The 18712-nt window shown below is 46.1% G+C and overlaps 1 protein-coding gene across 3 annotated transcripts in view; it reads right to left on the reverse strand.

The window, feature by feature from the left end:
• Window positions 1-18712, reverse strand: part of MCF2L2 (MCF.2 cell line derived transforming sequence-like 2) — a 396533-nt gene that overhangs the window by 308741 nt on the left and 69080 nt on the right. For all 3 annotated transcript variants that reach the window (XM_075861683.1, XM_075861681.1, XM_075861682.1), the window contains exon 3: window positions 14529-14643. In XM_075861683.1, the coding sequence (XP_075717798.1) occupies window positions 14529-14643 (115 nt within the window). The remainder of the gene's footprint in view (window positions 1-14528; window positions 14644-18712) is intronic.

Here is an 18712-nt window from a genome sequence, read left to right on the forward strand (position 1 = left end):
TTTGTGCCAAAATATTTAATCCAGTATTAAAATTGAGACTATTCCAGAACAGCAGGAATTGTAATAGAATATTGAACCTGACAAGGGACAACTAGTGACTTTCGGATTTTTAGGGGGAAATACTCTTTTAAATAGGAGAAATTTATAACAAGAAGCATGCTATGCCTCATGCACACGACCATATAGAAAAATAAACTCTGTACAAATGTGCAAAACAGTACTTGAGAAGTTCTATATGGTACCAGACAGATGTAGCACTCTTTATCTTGACTCAACGCATTAAAGGGGTAACCTTTAATGCGTTAGCATTCCAGCTGGTGGTCCGACCGCTGGGACCCCCAGCCGCAAGACGGTGGCTCTGAGAAGTTTGAATGAAGCAGAGGTCCCGCTCCTTTCAAAGTATATGGGGCTGAGGTGAAAAATGGTAAAGGCTGGAATATCCCTTTAAATACACAATGGCAAGAAACTTGAATTTTTCATGGAATTTCAAGGCTTTTGTTGTGTAATATCAGGCGGCAGCAAGTTATCATAGTCAGGATAAACTGTGCTACATCTGTATATTTGAAAGTACGTTTTATAATATTCCGTAGAAGTACTGTATACGTTCCAATGTATCTCCTGCATTAGTCTTCCTTGCCATTAGCTTAGGGGAGAAAACGGGTACTTGCAAAGTACCCGTACAGAGGGTTTTTCCTAGATCTATATGTACAGTTGCGATTTTTCAGTCTCCTTTGACTTCTAAGTGATAAATCAGCACCCGTACGGCATCTGATGGAGAATGGCATGATTATTTTGAACACAGAGGTACATGGCGTGTATACAAAAAAACCTATGTACAAACATACAGCGTCACATGGAAGTATGGAAACCCTCATTGTATAACATTAATGCCTTACTACGTCTCCGCACTGCTTGGAACTGGTACATAGCTTTAATAAATACGTGTACATGATGCCTAATTCTCTCCATAAATTAAATCATACTAATATATAAAAGGCAAGCCGCATTACCAACGACTCACTTCTTCTCTGATTGGTTGCAGCGGTCACATGATGTAGCTGTTTCAGCCAATCAGTGGCAGGTTGAAGTAGACGATAACTACCTGCTGGGGCACAGGTTCTCAGCATGCCTCTCAAGAAGAGGCTGGACGCAGCCTGCAGGGATTAAGGGAAGCCGACATGACCGTCCTAGTAGGGAAAGGGTTAATTAGGTGAGGGAGAGTTGGAGGGAGTTGGAGGGGGGACGGGGAGGAGTTAAGGGGGACGGGGGGCCGTTACTGAGCTTCCCGCTGTTTCTCGGCATTGAGCCGGAAGCAGCGGGAGGAGTAACACAGAATCAGTAAGCTCCCCCGTTGCCCGTGCTTTTAGGGATGGCAGAGGCCTTAATGTTAGAGCGGCTGCGTGCCGCTGCTGTGCACCACGGTCCCGGATGGCTAGAGGAGACCGTGGCTGCCATAACGAGGATCCCGGACGCCGTTTCGCCACGTCGGGCACGGCGTTCGGGGTCTGTTGCAAAGGACAGGCTCCCCTCCCCCGGCCCCCTCACGAGCATGGCTATGGCGGCGGGGGGGGAGTCGGCAACAACCGCTCCTGCGCTGGGCGGGCAGAGAGCGTTGCCAGGGGTGACGGCGACGCAGGCCGGGTCGACCCGTCCCTCTCGGCGGTCCCGACCTCCAGAGCGCCTCAGCCCGGAGGCAGTCCCGCGGACACGGCGTCGCAGAGGGAGCCCGATCCCGGACGCTGCAGGCCAGGCAGCTGGGAGGACCGCCCCTTCCCAGGCCCTGCGTCCTGGCAGGAATCCCAGGCCGCGACGGGGTCCGGCGGTAAGCAGGGAGTCGCAGGCTGGGCTCCCTGTCACCCCTCCCCCATCAGATGGAAGATGTGGAGTACAAGGTACGGCCGCCCCGCATGGTGATGTTCCGGCCAGGGGGCAGGCTTCGTCAGGATCGTCTAGATGGACGCCTAGATCTGCAGCGACGTCGAGGCAACAGGTCCGGTCGGAAGTCTGGGTCCCGGCGGTCGGGCCGCAGGTTGCCGGCCCATCGGTCAGCGCGTCCTCATCCCCGTTCCGAAGATGTCGTTGGGATGGACAGTCGTCGGCGAGAGAAGAATTGGAGGAAGGTGAACTGGACGTGTATCGTCGAGGTCAGGATGGTCCGGCTGACGGGAACACAGCGCCTGTGCAGCCCGGTGAGTGTATAACTCCATCATTGTCTTATCCAGCGATTTTTATGTCGGGTGTCGGCGGGGGGGCTGCTAGCATTGCATCGGGGGCCGGTAGTGGCGCGGGCGGACGCGACGGAGCGGGTTTGGCAGACTTAGTGGGTTGCTTACGGGAGCTGGTGGGGCGCCTGGACAGGGCCGCGGCGCCGGTAGTAACGGAAGTGTCCCCTGCGGTAGTTTGGGAAGGCCCCAGGGACGTGGAATCGTTACAGGCGCGTCCGGTGGCGGCGGTTAGAGAGGCGGTCGCGGTGTCGGTACAGACCGAGGCGCAGAAGGACGGCGATCGAGTGCGTATTGATGATCGTGCTCGGGGGGAGGTGTACGTTTGTTTTGAAGGTCCGTTGGGGGCGCATTTAAAGCAGGAGGTGCGCGAGCGGATCTGGAAGGACGAGTATGTTGAAATTTTTTCTCTCTTGCCGCTTGCTAAATTTAATTTGGATAAGAGCAAGCGGGATGAGAGTAAAAAGGACGAGGAGGAACGGCGGCGGTATAGGCTTATCCCGCAGACGTTCGTTAATTGGTCGCAGGCGTTCGCCATATTGGCTAGTGTGATAGGGGAAAAGGCGCCGGAAAATTGTTCGGCGTTGTTTTGTTATTTTGATGCTATTGGGGAGGCTCATAGGGCGTATGGGGGGCAAGCGTGGCTGCGATACGATGAGCAATTCCGTCAGCGGAAGGCGGTTCGGCCGGCGATTCGGTGGGACCAGAAGGATATTGCTCTCTGGTTACGGGTTACGGCTCCGGTTAGGCAGTCCTTTCCCGGGAGCGCCGGCCAGGGAGGCCAGTCTAGTCAGGTTGGACAAAGCGGCGGGGGAAAGGCGGGGTTTTGCTGGCAATTTAATGAAGGTCAGTGCAAGTTCGGGGCCACGTGCAAGTTCAAGCACGTGTGTTCCGAGTGTAATGGTGCATCACACGGGGCGGCAAAATGTCTGCGAAAAAAGAGGTCAGGTAACCAGCACGCGGCTGGTCAAGGGGGTGTCGCCGGTGAGGGTGGAAAAGATGGCCCCTTATCTAAATGAGTATCCGGATAGGGCGGCGGCTAAGTTGCTTTATGAAGGGTTTCGTGTTGGTTTTGTTATTCCTCCGCCTCCTTATGAGGTTCCGGTTACGCGGAGGAATTTAAAATCGGCTTACTTGCATGCAAAAGTCGTGTCGGAAAAGTTGTTAAAAGAAGTTTCGTTGGGCCGCATGTCGGGGCCGTTTGTTGAGTCGCCGGTAAAAGATTTAGTTGTGTCCCCTTTGGGTATTGTCCCTAAACGCGAGCCCGGAAAATTTCGTTTGATTCAACATTTATCGTATCCCAAGGGTTCGTCGGTAAATGACGGGATTGATCACGAGTTGTGCTCCGTAGTTTATACCTCATTCGATAAGGCGGTGGGGTTAGTGCGGGCTGCGGGTCCTGGGGCGCTGCTGGCAAAAACTGACATTGAGGCGGCGTTCAGGTTGTTGCCGGTCCATCCAGAAAGCCAACGGCTGTTGGGTTGTTTTTGGAATGGGGCTTTTTACGTGGATCGGTGCCTTCCGATGGGGTGTTCCCTTTCTTGTGCATACTTCGAGGCGTTTAGTAGCTTCGTGGAGTGGGTAACGAGGGGAGTAGCCGGGGTCGACTCGTTGATCCATTACTTAGATGATTTTTTGTGCGTTGGCCCGGGAGTTCGCCGGTTTGCGGTAATTTGCTTCATGCTCTACAGAAGGTGGCGAGGGATTTTGGGATTCCTTTGGCGCCGGGAAAAACGGAGGGCCCGGTAGCGACGATTTGTTTTTTGGGAATCGAAATAGACTCGGTGGCAATGGAGTGTCGTCTCCCGGCGGATAAGTTGGGTGCTTTGAGGCTGGAGGTTCGACGGGCTTGTAGAATGAAGAAAATGACGCTGAGGGAGCTTCAGTCGCTGCTGGGGAAGTTGAATTTCGCCTGCCGGATTATGCCGATGGGGAGGGTGTTTGGTAGGAGGTTGGCGGCGGCAACGGCGGGAGTGCGTGCGCCGCATCATTTTGTGCGGCTCAAGGAGGAGCACCGAGCTGATCTTCAGGTTTGGGATGACTTCTTGGGCCAGTACAATGGTCGCTCGCTATGGATGGCCCCAGCGCAGGATACGAGTGATTTGAATATTTTCACGGATGCGGCTGGGGCGGGTGGTTTTGGAGCTTACGGGGGAGGTCCGTGGTGCGCAGGTCAATGGCCGGCTAGCTGGGTGTCCAGTGGACTCACGCGGAATCTGGCCCTGCTCGAGCTGTTTCCCATCGTGGTGGCGGCTACCATTTGGGGGACAGGCTCAGGGATAAGAAGGTCCGTTTTTACTGGGACAACATGGGGGTGGTGCTTGCCATTAATAACATCACGGCGTCCTCTCCTCCGGTAGTTCAATTGTTGCGACATTTAGTGTTGGTGTGTTTGTCGTTGAACGCGTGGGTGGTGGCGGTGCATGTCCCGGGTGTACGGAATTGTATCGCTGATGCTCTTTCTCGCTCGCAGTGGGACCGGTTTCGGCAATTGGCACCGGGAGCGGAAGGTCTCGGTTTGGCTTGTCCGGAGCATCTTTGGGATCTGGTCTCGGTCCCGTAGAACAATTGGTACAAAGGTCTTTGGCGCGCACGACGTGGAGTGCTTATGCTGCTTATTGGAGGCAGTGGGAGGAGTGGGTAAGAGAGTTGGGTGACGTCAATACGGATAGAGACAGGTTGGTGGCACTTTTGTACTGGTTAGGGGACGCCTGGGAGGCGGGGTTTTCAGTAGCGAAGGTGAACCGGTTCATATCTGCGGTGGCGTTTGGGTTTAAGTTGCGGTACCAAACGGGCAGGGGGGCTGAGATCGGGGGAGGTGAGCCTATTCGCAGACCGGCTGGAGGTATGGTTGCGTCGATCTAAATCTGACCAAGTAGGGAAGGGTAAACTGATAGTTGTTCGCTCTCCCGGGGTTGGTCATGTGCCCAGTAGAGTGCATGCGGGGTTTTACGAAAAACAGGGGGTCTCCAGAGTTGCCTTTGTTACGTCATGTGGACGGGTCGTTTTTGTCCAGGTTTCAGTTTGGAGCTGTACTTAAAAATTGTTTGACGGCGGTTGGTGTTGCGGCAGGCTCATATTCATCTCATTCCTTCAGGATTGGCGCAGCAACGGAAGCGGGGCGCTGGGGGTTGGATGATGAGGGGGTGAGGCGTATTGGTCGTTGGGAGTCTAAAAGGTTTAAGTCCTATGTCCGCCCCATATGTTATAATTTTGTTGTTTACGCTTTACAAATGTTATATGGTGGTGCCTAACTGTGTTTTCCGTTTCAGATTCGCCTCCGTGTTTGGTGTGGTTGATGGGTCATTCGTACGTGCACTGGGGGGCTTTGAGGGCGGACGTCCGCCCGGATGGTCGCCAGTTGCGCATTCCGCGACAGGACGCGGCTGTGCATTGGCTGGGTTTTAGAGGTATGTCATGGAGCAGGGTTGGCGGAATTCCAGACATATGCGCGGCTTGATAGGGTTCCGGAGGTCTTAGTGTTGCACGTGGGTGGGAATGACTTAGGAGTCCGCCCCTTTCGTGAGTTGGTGCGGGATATCAAACATGATATGTTGTGTTTGTGGGTAGCTTATCCCAAGTTGGTGATAGTGTGGTCGGACATAGTCCCAAGAAAGCATTGGCGGTTAGCAAGATCAGTGGAGAGAGTCAATAAGGCTCGCATTAAAGTTAACCGGGCGGTGTCCCGTTTTGTGGCAAGAAACGGGGGCATTTGTGTGAGGCATAGGGATTTGGAGTCAGGAGTGGGGAATTTCTGGAGGAGTGACGGGGTTCATCTGACCGAGGTTGGCATTGATCTTTGGAGCTTGGCGATAGCAGAAGGCATAGAAAGGGCGGTGGTGGTGTGGAGGAACTCACAGGCTTAAGGTGGTCAAGGCCTGTTTCGCTGTGCGGGGGGAGTCCTTGAGGCCAGTCAGTACAAAATGGTGGGGGGGTCGCATCGGGGGTATGCGTCCCCCAAAAAAGGTACATGGTTGAAGACTTCATCGGGTGTTATCCCTTTGAAGTGGTCTTCTGGTAGAAGGTATATCACTTGAAGGCTTCATCGGGTGTTATCCCTTTGAAGTGGACTTCTAGTGGTCGGTATATCACTTGAGGGCTTCATCGGGTGTTATCCCTTTGAAGTGGACTTCTAGTGGTCGGTATATCACTTGAGGGCTTCATCGGGTGTTATCCCCTTGAAGTGGACTTCTAGTGGTTGGAGCCATCTGCAGAGGTGAACGGTGCTTCCGAGCTGGTTTACGGCTGGAGGTAATTGGTGGTTTGCAGATGGCTAATTCGGTGTGTTCTTTAAAAAGGACTATCTGAAGGGGCTTCAAGGACTTCCTCTGCTCGGGTTAATGTTAACGTTAAATTGGTATTTACGATTCTGACCCATGTTGGGTCATGTGAATTATTAGGAGGAATTCTCTGGTGGATTCCTAACTAGTTATCCGAATGTTTCGGATTTAAATTGTTTTTATAAAACTGTGAAATTAATAAACGGCTGCTGTGGCCATTTCACATCCAACCTCGGTGTCATGTGTCTTTACTAAAGTGGGGGTGGGGGGATAGTATGGTATAAGGTTAACACACGACTCTACTTAGGCAGGTCATGGACTATTCTAAAGGGAACCAGTCACCAGAATTTTTACCACTAAACCCACAGCACCCTCAGATAGGGTGTTGTGGGTTAAGTGGTGAAAATGCAGATGACAGGTTATCTTAATAAATGTGTTGTTTTAGTGAGCAGATGTATCCAAACTGTCTAGAAAAACTGTTTGTTGGCCAAAATAACCAATCACAGCACAGCTTTCATTTTACCAGAGCAGTAAAACTGAAGGAAAGCGGAGCTCTAAATGGTTGCTATGGGCATGGCAACATCACCTAGAGACAGTCAGCAATATAGTACAAGTAAATACACACACAGTGAATGAGCTGTTCAATAATAACAATAATTCCACCATTATTCCTATTCAGTTAGCCCATGGGTCTCAAACACGGCATGCGGCCCCTGAGGCTGTCATCTGCTGCATGTGAGGCACCGTAGCTCCCTTGGGATAGGAAAGAGCAGGCCGAAGGAGGAGTGGGCTGGCGCTCCTTCATGGCGCATGCTGGATCGTTGGTGGTAGGTGAGCAATGGCCACACAGCCCCCTGTAGCTAGCATAACTTGGTAAAAAAAATGATCGTTTTTCAAAATAAAAACTACTGCTGTTATCTACATTACAGCGCCGATCACATTATGTAGAAGATAAGGCACTTATAATCTGGTGACAGAGACTCTTTAACGGCAGAACAACAAGCTGATGATAAACACTGCAAAGCCAATTATGACAGAACAAGGCAGCAACAACGAACTGCAGATGAAAGAAATGAGTTCCAGCGTTTGTCTGATTGTCAAAACGAAATTATACCACAACTCATTGAAGCCAAATCTCAGCACATGCTCAATGTGAATTTTCCAGAAGCACAAAACATGACCCCGGAAAAAGGGCATGTTTCAGCAATTGAACGTTACAAAGACAACTCAGAAACAGACAAGAACGGCCTGAAGAAACTATTCGAAAGTGTCAAAACTGCAGTAATAGAGAAGTTAGAGCTCTCCGAGCCAGACAAAATACCACACGCTATAAGGCCTTGAACGACATACATGATGAAAATGCAGTTGCAAGACTTTCATGTGGCTCTCTTAACCAAATTTGTACATTTTGTAATGCTAAACACTTTTCACGAGAAAAGACCTTCTGATAGAAAGTTTTCTAAATGTTGCTCCAAAGGAGGAGTAAAATCACTCAATAGTCCTCTCCCCCCTCTACTCATCCGCTACAGAAGGAGGTGTATTGAGAAGTGGACTCTCCCAGCATAGGTTAAGTTTTCCAAGTAAAAGGGTATTGAGTAGGGGGGGTGGGGGTCTAGTACAATCTGGTAGTCAGTGTGTAGATAGTCAGTATAATAGATATGGGAGGAGCAACAAAAATACCATACAAAAAACTATGAAGCAACACGCAGAAGTGCTTCCGCATTTTGTATTTTAATTTTCCATATTAAAAGAGAGTACTAACCAACAAGAGTTTTCTAGAGCCCATTGTATGTATTGCACAATGGGCATACAGGGGGTAGAGTGGCGATACACAGGGGACAGTTATGGCACACAGGCAACAGAGTGATGGCATACCCAGGGGACAGAGTGGTGGCATACAGGGGACTGCTATGAAATACAAGGGACAGGGTGGTGGCATACAGGTGGCAGAGTGATGGCATATTAGGGGCAGAATTTTCTAGAGCTGTTGTATTTTTGGGCTTTATTGCTAGTATTTATATATGTTTGTGTAATTACTGTACTTGCCTTGGGTTTTTTCCATTTTCATTTGACACTGTACTATATATAGACAACTCTGTAGAAAGTAATGATCAATGCAAGGCAGGAGCTGCACCAAGTAAACTGACCTGAAAGAAGCACAGGCCGTACTTATTAACTAAATGACGTCACTGTAACCAAAATAACAAATGCCTCATGTGAACGACAGGCTGACAGGGAAGTGCTATACTGTTCACGGAGATGGAACGCTACTATTTCTTGTAAATAACAATGGGCGCTATCTCTAGACAAAGCAGAAATCTTGAGTGATCTGTATTTTGATATCCTGGTTCTCAGAAATATATTTGTATCAGTGTGCTGAACCGTACAGTAAGAAACCATTAGACGAGCAAAAATCATCTATGACAAGGGAAACTTTACCACACACCAATTATATGGGAAAATAGCTGATGTGTCATAGGGTCTAAAACCTCGAGGAAATTTTTCCTGGTTTCTATGACTCATCCCACATCTGCCGAAACTGCGCAACTATTCTTGGTTTTTACTGATGCCAATGGGATTATATGTACAGATTTTGGCTCTGAACGAGACCGATATCAATGGTTTAATAATTGAACTCAGTTGAAAAAAAAATACAGGAATACTTGTCAAATAAGGGCCAAATTGTACTGAACATGGTCAGCTTCAGGTGTAAAATAATGCATGGCCCGAGCCTTGGGCGTTATTTTATGTGATTTATTTGATTAGGAGGTACTTGGTGTAAAGAAATGGTTTATCTCTTTAATAAATAGCATAACATTGTACTATTCTACCCAACTTCTTTCTAAAATATAGATAAGAATACAGTCCGTGACTTTACCAGCTTTACTTTCATAAAATATTTTAGGGGTTAATCTGGGATGGGGCTTTAGTCTACAATAGTGATTCCCATCCTTACAACCATGAAAACCTGAAAAAAGTTTCCATTTCCGGGGAACCCTTGATCCCATTTCTACCCCCAAAGCAGCTTCTATAGTCTATATTCTGGGCAAAATTTGTGAACTGCTTTGCCTGCCCCATGCTAAACATCCCCATGCTAAATGCATGAAAAAGAGACAACACAAAAAATAGTGAACACCCAAGAGTGAAAAACAAATAAAAAATACATAGTATCCATAAGGATCACCAAAATAATGTGACCTTACTGTGGCGATAACCCATAATACAGGAATGATAAGGTAGATATTAAAGGGGTTATCCAGGAATTTTTTAAATCAGCAGCATAAAATAATAAATGTGCAGATGCACTCACCCCCTGAAGGGTCCACCCGCTCCAGCTCTAAGACCCCGTTCTTCATGGCTCTGGTCCCAAAAGCCAATCGCTGGCATCAGTGATTGGCTGCAGCGGCATGTGTCCGATGAACGCCATATGACTGTTGTATAAACTTCTGGAGCAGGGGGGTCCTTCAGGGGGTAAGTATCTGTTAATTCTGCCCTGCTGTTGATTTTTAAAAGTCACAGATAACCCGTTAACTACACAAAATATATTAATCCTTCGCTCCCAGCAAGGCTGTAGTCTATAACACTAATGTAACATATCCTGTTTAAAGTGCTACGTGCCAAGCAATAATACAGAATAATAAATAGTGCATCCATGAGGACAAATAGAAGGTAAAAAGTATAGCTGGTAAATAATGTAATATCCAATAGAAAATACATGAAAGAGAGATTACAAACCATATATAATACATAATGGTCTTGCCTTTCCTACTGCATGACAACTCTTCTGCTGCTGCTGTCTTCTGGGGAACCCCTGACCAGGTTCTGAGAGGCCCAGGGTTTCAGGGCACCCTGGTCTACAACAATGAAAACCTGAGCAATTATAATGCCACCTAAAGGCTTTGATATAAATATTGTCTAATTTCTCTATGGAATCTGAAATCATTGAAACACCCTAAGGTCTCATGCACACGACGGCGGTTTTGATCCGTAATCACAATTTAGGAAATTACAGATGAAATTGCGGACCCATTCATTTCTAAAGGACACAGACACCCTTCCGTATATTTATATTATATTGAGCCATAGAAATGATCAGCAAAATATAGAACATGTCCTATTCTTGTCCGCATTTGCTGCACAGTCTCGCCCATAGAAGTCTATGGGCACTTCATAAATTGCGGATGGCTACGGATGTGCATCCGTATTTGCGGAAAGTAAAAATCCTTACGGTCGTGTGCATGAGGGCTAATCAATCTATATAGAGAAAATAAAGTAGATTTTTTTTATAAAAGCAAAAAATTAATTTACTGGACCTAATGTATCAATTTTAATACATATACACTGTATGGACAAAAGTATTGGGACTTAACACCTCTTAATCATTTAATTCAGGTGCTTCATTCAGTCCCATTGCCACAGGTGTATAAAACCAAGCACCTAGCCATGCAGCCCGCCTTTACAAACATTTGTGAAAGAATGGGTCGTTCTAAAGAACTCAATGAAGTGGGCCCCATGCACATGACTGTAGATTTCGGTCGTAATTGCGGACTGTAATTACGGTCCGCAATTACGGACCCATTCATTTCTATTGACCACGGACACCTTCCCGTATATTTGCGGGAAGGTGTCCGGGCGGTAGAAATCCTCTGCAAAAGATAGGACATGTCCTATCTTTTGCTTTTTACGGACCGTGCTCCTATACTTTATATGGGAGCACAGGCCAAAAATGCGGGTGGCTGTCCGCGGCCACAAGCTGCCGGCCCTGCCCTTAATCACATATCATGATTATGGGCACGGCCGTTTGCATGAGGCCGTAGAGCGTGGTACTGTAATATAATACCACAGTTGCAAAAAGTCAATTTGTGAAATTTCCTTCATCCTAGATATTCCACGATAAATTGTGAGTGGTATCACAGCAAGGTGGAAGCACAGCAACTTACAAACAAAGTGGCAGACCATGTTAAGTTACAGAGCGTGGTCCCCAAGTTCTGAGGGGCATAGTGCATAAAAGTCGCTGCCATTGGACTCTGGAGTAGGAGAAGTGAAAACAGGTTCTGTGGGGTGACAAATCACCCTTCTTCTTCTGGCAGTCTGATGGATGAGTCTGGGTTTGGCGAATGCCTGGAGTATGTTACCTTCCTGATTGCATTGTGCCAATTGTAATGTTTGGCGGAGGAGGGATAATGCTATGGGGTTGTCTTTGAGGAGTTGGCCTAGGCCCCTTAGTTTCAGTGAAAGGAAATCTTAATGCTTCAGCATACCAAGACATTTTGGACAACTTTTTGCTTCCAACTTTGTGGGAATAGTTTGGGGAAGGCCCTTTTCTGTTCCATCATGACTGTACCCCAGTGCACAAAGCAAAGGTCCATAAATAATGGTTTGGGGGAGTTTGGTGAGGAAGAACTTGACTTGCCCACAAAGAGCCCTGACCTCAACACCATCGAACAACTTTAGCATGAACTAGAATGGGGATTGCGAGCCAGGCCCTCTCATCTAACATCAATGTCTGACCTCACAAATGTTCTTCTGGATGAATGGGCAAAAATTCCCACAGACACTCCAAAATCTTGTAGAAACCCTTCCCAGAAGAGTAAGGGTATGTTCACACACAGAGTCAAAAACGTCTCAAAATACGTAGCTGTTTTCAAGAGAAAACAGCTCCTGATTTTCAGAAGTTTTTTGTGGCACTCGCGATTTTCGCTGCGTTTTTCGCTGGGTTTTTTTATGGCCGTTTTTGGAGCTTTTTTCAATAGATTATATGGAAAACGGCTCCAAAAACATCCCAAATAGTTTCCTGCACTTCTCTTTTGTGGCCGTATTTTTACGCGTAAAAAAAACGCTGTGAAAAACGCTCCGTTGGAACAGAACGCCATTTTCCCATTGAAATCAATGGGCAGATGTTTGGAGGCGTTCTGCTTCCGATTTTTTGGCCATTTTTCGGGCGTTTACGGCACGAAAAACGGCCGAAAATAGGCCGTGTGAACATACCCTAAAAGCTATTATAGCTGCAAAGGGAGGACCAACCCCATATTAAGGCTACATTCACACAACAGTGAAAAACGGCCGTTTTCAGAGCAATGAAGTTCTATGGGTGTATTCATACGGCCGTTTTTTTTAATGGCCCGTGAATATTGGCCATCAAAAAATAAGACATGCCCTATTTTTGTCAATTTTCACAGCCAGACGGCTCCCATAGAACTTAAAGTGTAGCTAAATGTTCGACAAACTTCTGACATGTCATAGTGACATGTCAGAAGTTTGGATTGGTGGGGGTCCGAGCACTGAGACCCCCACCAATCGCTAGAACGAAGCAGCTGAAGCCCTCGTGTGAGCGTTCAGCTGCTTCGTTTCTGTTCGGCTTTTTCCGGAAAGCCAATATATCAGAGTACGGGCTCATAGACATTCTATTGAGTTCGTACAGAGATACATTTATTTCCGGAAAAAGCCGAACAGACACGAAGCGGCTAAGCGCTCACACGAGCACTTCAGCTGCTTCGTTCTAGCGATTGGTGGGGGTCTAAATGCTCGGACCCCCACGAATCAAAACTTCTGACACGTCACTATGACATGTCAGAAGTTTGTCGAATGTCTAGCTTCACTTTAATGGATTCGTTTTTTACTGCTGTTTTTCAGGAATCAATCCTTGTAAATGGCTGGAAAAACTGATCCTTTATAGGACTGCTACTTTGAGCGCTGAGCCTAGGCAAAGCCCTTGACATTACTGTCCATATATGAACAGTGAAGTCAGTGCTTTCAACAATGGAGTCCCCGGCCAGACATCGCAAGCTCTCTGGCCAGGGACTCCTGTCTTGGGAAAGCCCTTGACGTCATTGTCCATATATGGACAGTGACATCAGGGGTTACTCTTGGAGCGGAATCCCCAGCCAGAGCGCTGCCAAAGCTCTGGCAGTGGATTCTGCTCTTAGAGGGAAGAGGGAAGACCTGACGTCAATGTCCATACATGAACAGAGACGTCAGGGGCTCCCTCTAGGAGCGGAATCCCCGGCAGGATATATGTGGGCACTGTGGTAGTATGTCGGCACTGGCCCTATGTGGGCATTATCTACAGTGCGCACTGTGGCACTATCTATAGGGACATTGCGGCACTATTTAGATGGGCACTGCTGTGTTTTCAGTGGGTTGGTTTTTTTAAGGCCATAAAAAACAGATGGCAAACGGATGACAAACGGCCATTAATAACGGACAGACAGACTGGAAATGGATGAAAATTTAGAGATACACTGAGCAAAATTGGCATAAAAATCTGACAGTTAATCAGTTTTAATGGCCATTTTCTTTCACTGTCTTGTGAATGTAGCCTAAATGACTATAGATTCGGAATAGGATGTCATAAAAGCTCCTTTAGGTTTAATGTGTAGGTGTCAAAATACTTTTGTCCATAGAGAGTATGTATCTGAGAGGGACAGTATAGACAGAGAAAAAAATCACAGCACTCCAGGAATAGCAAATAGAAGTGTTTATTCACCCATATCAATGCGATGTTTCAGCCCTGTCTATTTTCAAGCAGGGAAAGTATATAATATATAACCATTCATACAATGGGCAAGAAGACAGTAGTGGGTCTCAGATATCAAAACTGTCTCAGAGAAATGTGGCCACAACAACCAATCAAAGTTCAACTTTTATTTTCTAAACGACACTGGAAAAATGAAACGTAGACTATGATTGGATGCTATTGACAACAGATTTAGAACACCAGGCTGACTTACTCAATGCTCATTCCCATTGAACACTGAGTAATGAATCATATATTCTCCCTGTAATATAAAGAGAAAATATATTGTACAACTCCGTCTCCCTCTTTTGTAGTTCGTATATTTGATTTCATATTAGGATATTTTGATGTGAGAAAATCTTTTCAGCCAGAAATGAGTCATTAGGTGAAAATAACTTCGCATTTTTAACATCTGACTGCAAATTTCCATGAAAATAGCTTCTTTTCTGAAATACATATTTGTATTTTTTATCTGCACGGGTTAAATTACCACAAAGTTGTCATGCTTACCTGGGAATGCTTGTTAAATAGGTAACAACATTCAGAAAATCATTGTCAGGAATCTCTGTGAAGTTCGGATATTCGGGGAAGGATATTATGGGGGCGCCATCTTTACCTCTGCCTCCTGAAAATAGAAAACATCATTTACCAAGTGTTTTCTAATTGCGTATTCACATACATATCACCCAATGTCACTGACACGAACATATCAAGTCACTAAAGATCTCCATGACCAAGCAACCGCAGGATTGAACTCTTTTTCTCAGAACGATTTGTCTTGAGGATATACACCCCTATTTCTCTCCAGAGGAATACAAAAATCCTCCTTCCAAGGCACTTGCTTTCACTTCATGTCTCCGCACGCACACGTGGCATATTTGCCTTGTATTTCCATCAGGGAAAACTTCAATGTATTCCTATGGGAAAAGTATTCAGCAACTCAGACAGTTTTCTCTACTCCTGGCGTTGCGGAATATTTTTTCTGTAGGCTTAGGGTATGTTTACGAAATACCACCCAAAGTGTGTAACTGTATTCTCAAAAAAATGCAGTAAGACCACGAGTATTAGAGCCACCTTCACACACAGAATTTTTCTGCCAGTTTAAACTGCATCAAAAAAAGTATCTTAGAAAGCGCTAGCAGTTTTCAAATATAACATGCATTTTTTTATGGCGCTTTTAGTGGCGTTTTTTATTCGGTGTCAGTCTGTACATGCTTTTCTTCTGGCATTTTTGAAGTCCTACAGTGAAACCTACGGTAAAAAAAACAACCCTAAAAAAAAAAAAAGGCCATACCCAGAGCATGCTGTATTTGGAAAAAAAAACCTCACTGACCTCAAAACGCAGTTGTGTGTAGTGCAATTAATATTTTACAATATACTTTAATGTAACATCTGGCTTCAGTTAAAACGCTAAAAAAACACGCTATATAAAATGCCATGAAAAAGGCAGCCAAAACGCTGTGTGTGAATCCACCCTAAGGGTATGTTCACACGAGGGCGTCCGTAACGGCTGAAATTACGGGGATGTTTCAGCCTGAAAACATCCCCGTAATTTCAGCCGTCACGGCATGTGCAGGCGCTTGAACGCCGCGTCCATTACGGCCGTAATCAGCGCTGCTATTCATTGGAGTCAATGAATAACGGCTCCAATTACGCCCAAAGAAGTGACAGGTAACTTCTTTGACGCGGGCGTCTATTTACGCGCCGTCATTTGACAGCGGCGCGTAAATTACGCCTCGTGTGAACAGACAAACGTCTGCCCATTGCTAACAATGGGCAGATGTTTGTTAACGCTATTGAGGCGCTATTTTCGGACGTAATTCGGGGCAAAAACGCCCGAATTACGTCCGTAATTAGTGCGTGTGAACATACCCTTAGGTCTTTTCCCATGTAGTGTAAACGCTGCGGAATTTCCTCAATGGAATTCTGTGCGGAAATTCCGCAGCATTTACAGTAGCAGCAAAGTGAATGAGATTTATAAAATCTCATGCCAACGCTGCAGAAAAAAAACGCACAAATGTCGTGCGGAAAGTGTTACAGTACGTTTTTCAGTTTTGCAGCATGTCAATTTATGCTGCGTGTTCTGTATAGAGACGCTGCGTGTTCGGCCCATAGACCAATGGGGAGCAGAAATTCTGCAACAGATTTAGGGCGGATATACACGAACGTGTGCGTTTTGGGCGCGCAAAAACCGCAGTGTTTTGCGCGCGTGGCAGGTGCGTGACAGCTCCGTGTGTCATGTTCATATGGATGCGCGGCTGCGTGATTTTCACGCAGCCGCCATCATTATGACACTCCGTTTGGATGTTTGTAAACAGAAAAGCACGTGGTGCTTTTCTGTTTACATTCATTCTATTACTGCTGTTGCCCGAATAACGCGCGTCCCACGGAAGTGCTTCCGTGTGGCATGCGTGATTTTAGAACCTGTCGTGAGTTTTACGCAGCGGGCTCACGCTGCGCAAAACTCACGGACAGTCTGTACTGCCCCATAGACTCGCATAGGTCTGTGCGACCCGCGTGAAAACCACGCGGGTTGCACGGACGTATAGCACGCTCGTGTAAATCCGCCCTTATGTTGTTGCGGTTTTTACAACGTTTACGCAGCAGAAATGCTGTAAAAAACTAGAAATCTGCAGGTGCCTATATACTTTGCTATAACCAATGTTTAACGCTAAATCCGCTGCGGAAAGTAACGCAGCGTTTCTGCAGCAATATGAGCAGGAAAAACGCACTATTTGGGGCGGATTTCTGTGACAGATTTACCAGTGTTTTTATAGAGATTCTGCTGCAGATTTTCTGTTGCAGAAAATCTGCAGCGTATCCTGTGTGTGGGAACATACCCTTAGGGATGGAATCACACATGCAGTTTTTTTTTAGCTAAAGCCATTAGTGGATGCAACAGGAAGGACAAGTATAAAGTCTTCCTTTATACTTCCCATTCCTTTTTAATCCACTTTTGGCTTTGGCTCAAACTGCATCAAAAACAGCATGTGTGATCCCAGACTAAGGCTGGGTTCCCACAGTGCAGATTTTTTTTAGCCAAAACCAGAATTGGGTCCAGGAGAGAAGACCTATTAAACCTTACTTTATATATTTCTTCTGTTTAGGTTCCATTCCTGGTTTTGGCTTAAAAAAAAAAAACGCATACAAATTCTGCAACAAATCTGCACTGTGGGAACCCAGCCTAAGAGCGGTTTCACACATCGTTTTTGGGAAAAACACTGAGTTTTTTGTGGCGTCTTCATGCACTTTGGTTGGTGTTTTTAATGGCGCTTTTATCTGGATCTTGTGGCGTGGCTAGATGTTACATCAAATTCTGTAGTAAAATATAAAATGCAGTACACACAACAGTTCTTTGGTTTGTGGCGTTTCTGAGGCAATTTTATGGCAGGCTCTAGGTATGGTGTTTTTTTAGGCGTTTTTCCCATGGGCAAAATGTACAAAAGTGCAAAATGACACAAAATTAAAAACAACACCAAAAACGCCACCAGAAATATCTTTAAAAGCAAATGTTACATTTTAATTACGCTAAGAAGCAGTTTGAAATGCAAGAAAAATTGTGTGTGGAGGAGACCAAAGGCTAGCATCTCATGGCCCAAATGCAACAAAATGACACGGAAAAATAGCTGCAAAATGACATGGTTTTGCCACGATTCGCATAAAAAAAAAAAGCATTTAAAAATCAGATACCATCCTTATTTGAACTTTTAAATAGCCACGCATTTCTACAAATGTTAAAACGCATTTCTACTATAACCATTAAATTCAAAACCAGACTGGAGCTGAAACATTTAAAAAACACATGCGTTTTTTCAGATGCTTTTCTTTTGGCAGCATTTGGAAACATAGTCGCCGCTTACCCAGGTGTGACCAATTTTCCCCTCCCAGGTGAGCTTTGTACACAGTGCTGTCCTGTATACAAGGCGGGCAATATAAAGGAAGAGACCTGCTGCAGGGTCTCCTGCATAAAATAAAATGCGACAAGAGTGAAAGTAGTGAGAGCGGATGGCATGACTAAACCATATAAACTTTATGCAGAGAGAATTGGGTTTCACCTTTTCTGGGGTTTCTATTCATGTGGCCATTGTTTAATCTCTAGTCACTCTCAGCACATGTATTTGTATCACTCAGTTTAGCAGATTAAAACAGCTCACAAAATAAGGCCCTGTTCACACTGAGTTTTTTTAAGAAGTTTTTTGACGTGGAAACCGCGTCGGAAAATGCTCCAAAAAAACGTCCGAAAATGCCTCCCATTGATTTCAATGGGAGGCAGAGGCGATTTTCTCCCGCTAGGGGTAAAAAATGCTCGTGGGAAAAATAAAAGGCGTTTACGCCTCTGACCTCCTGGCAGAGAAAGCGTATTTCGCAGCGTATTTGCCCGTGGCGCTCAATGGGCGCGAGCGAAAAACGTGGAAACCGGTGTGCAGGCAGATCAAAATCTGCCTCAAAATTCCAAACGGAATGTGCAAAAAAACTCTGTGTGAATTCAGCCTAACATGTTTATCAAGATGACGTGCTGCACCACGAGCAGCTATAAAAACCACATCCTACGTCTTTTTAACCCCTTTGAGCCCAATCTAACATTAGACTTTGCCTGCCCTGACACACGAACATTCATAGGATTACGCATGTATTCAATAGTATGGCAATATGCTGCCACCTAGTGTCCTCGTGCATTTTTGCATTGACATTTG

This window comes from Rhinoderma darwinii, chromosome 4 (genome assembly GCF_050947455.1).
Source record: "Rhinoderma darwinii isolate aRhiDar2 chromosome 4, aRhiDar2.hap1, whole genome shotgun sequence".
Classification (NCBI taxonomy): Eukaryota; Metazoa; Chordata; class Amphibia; order Anura; family Rhinodermatidae; genus Rhinoderma; species Rhinoderma darwinii.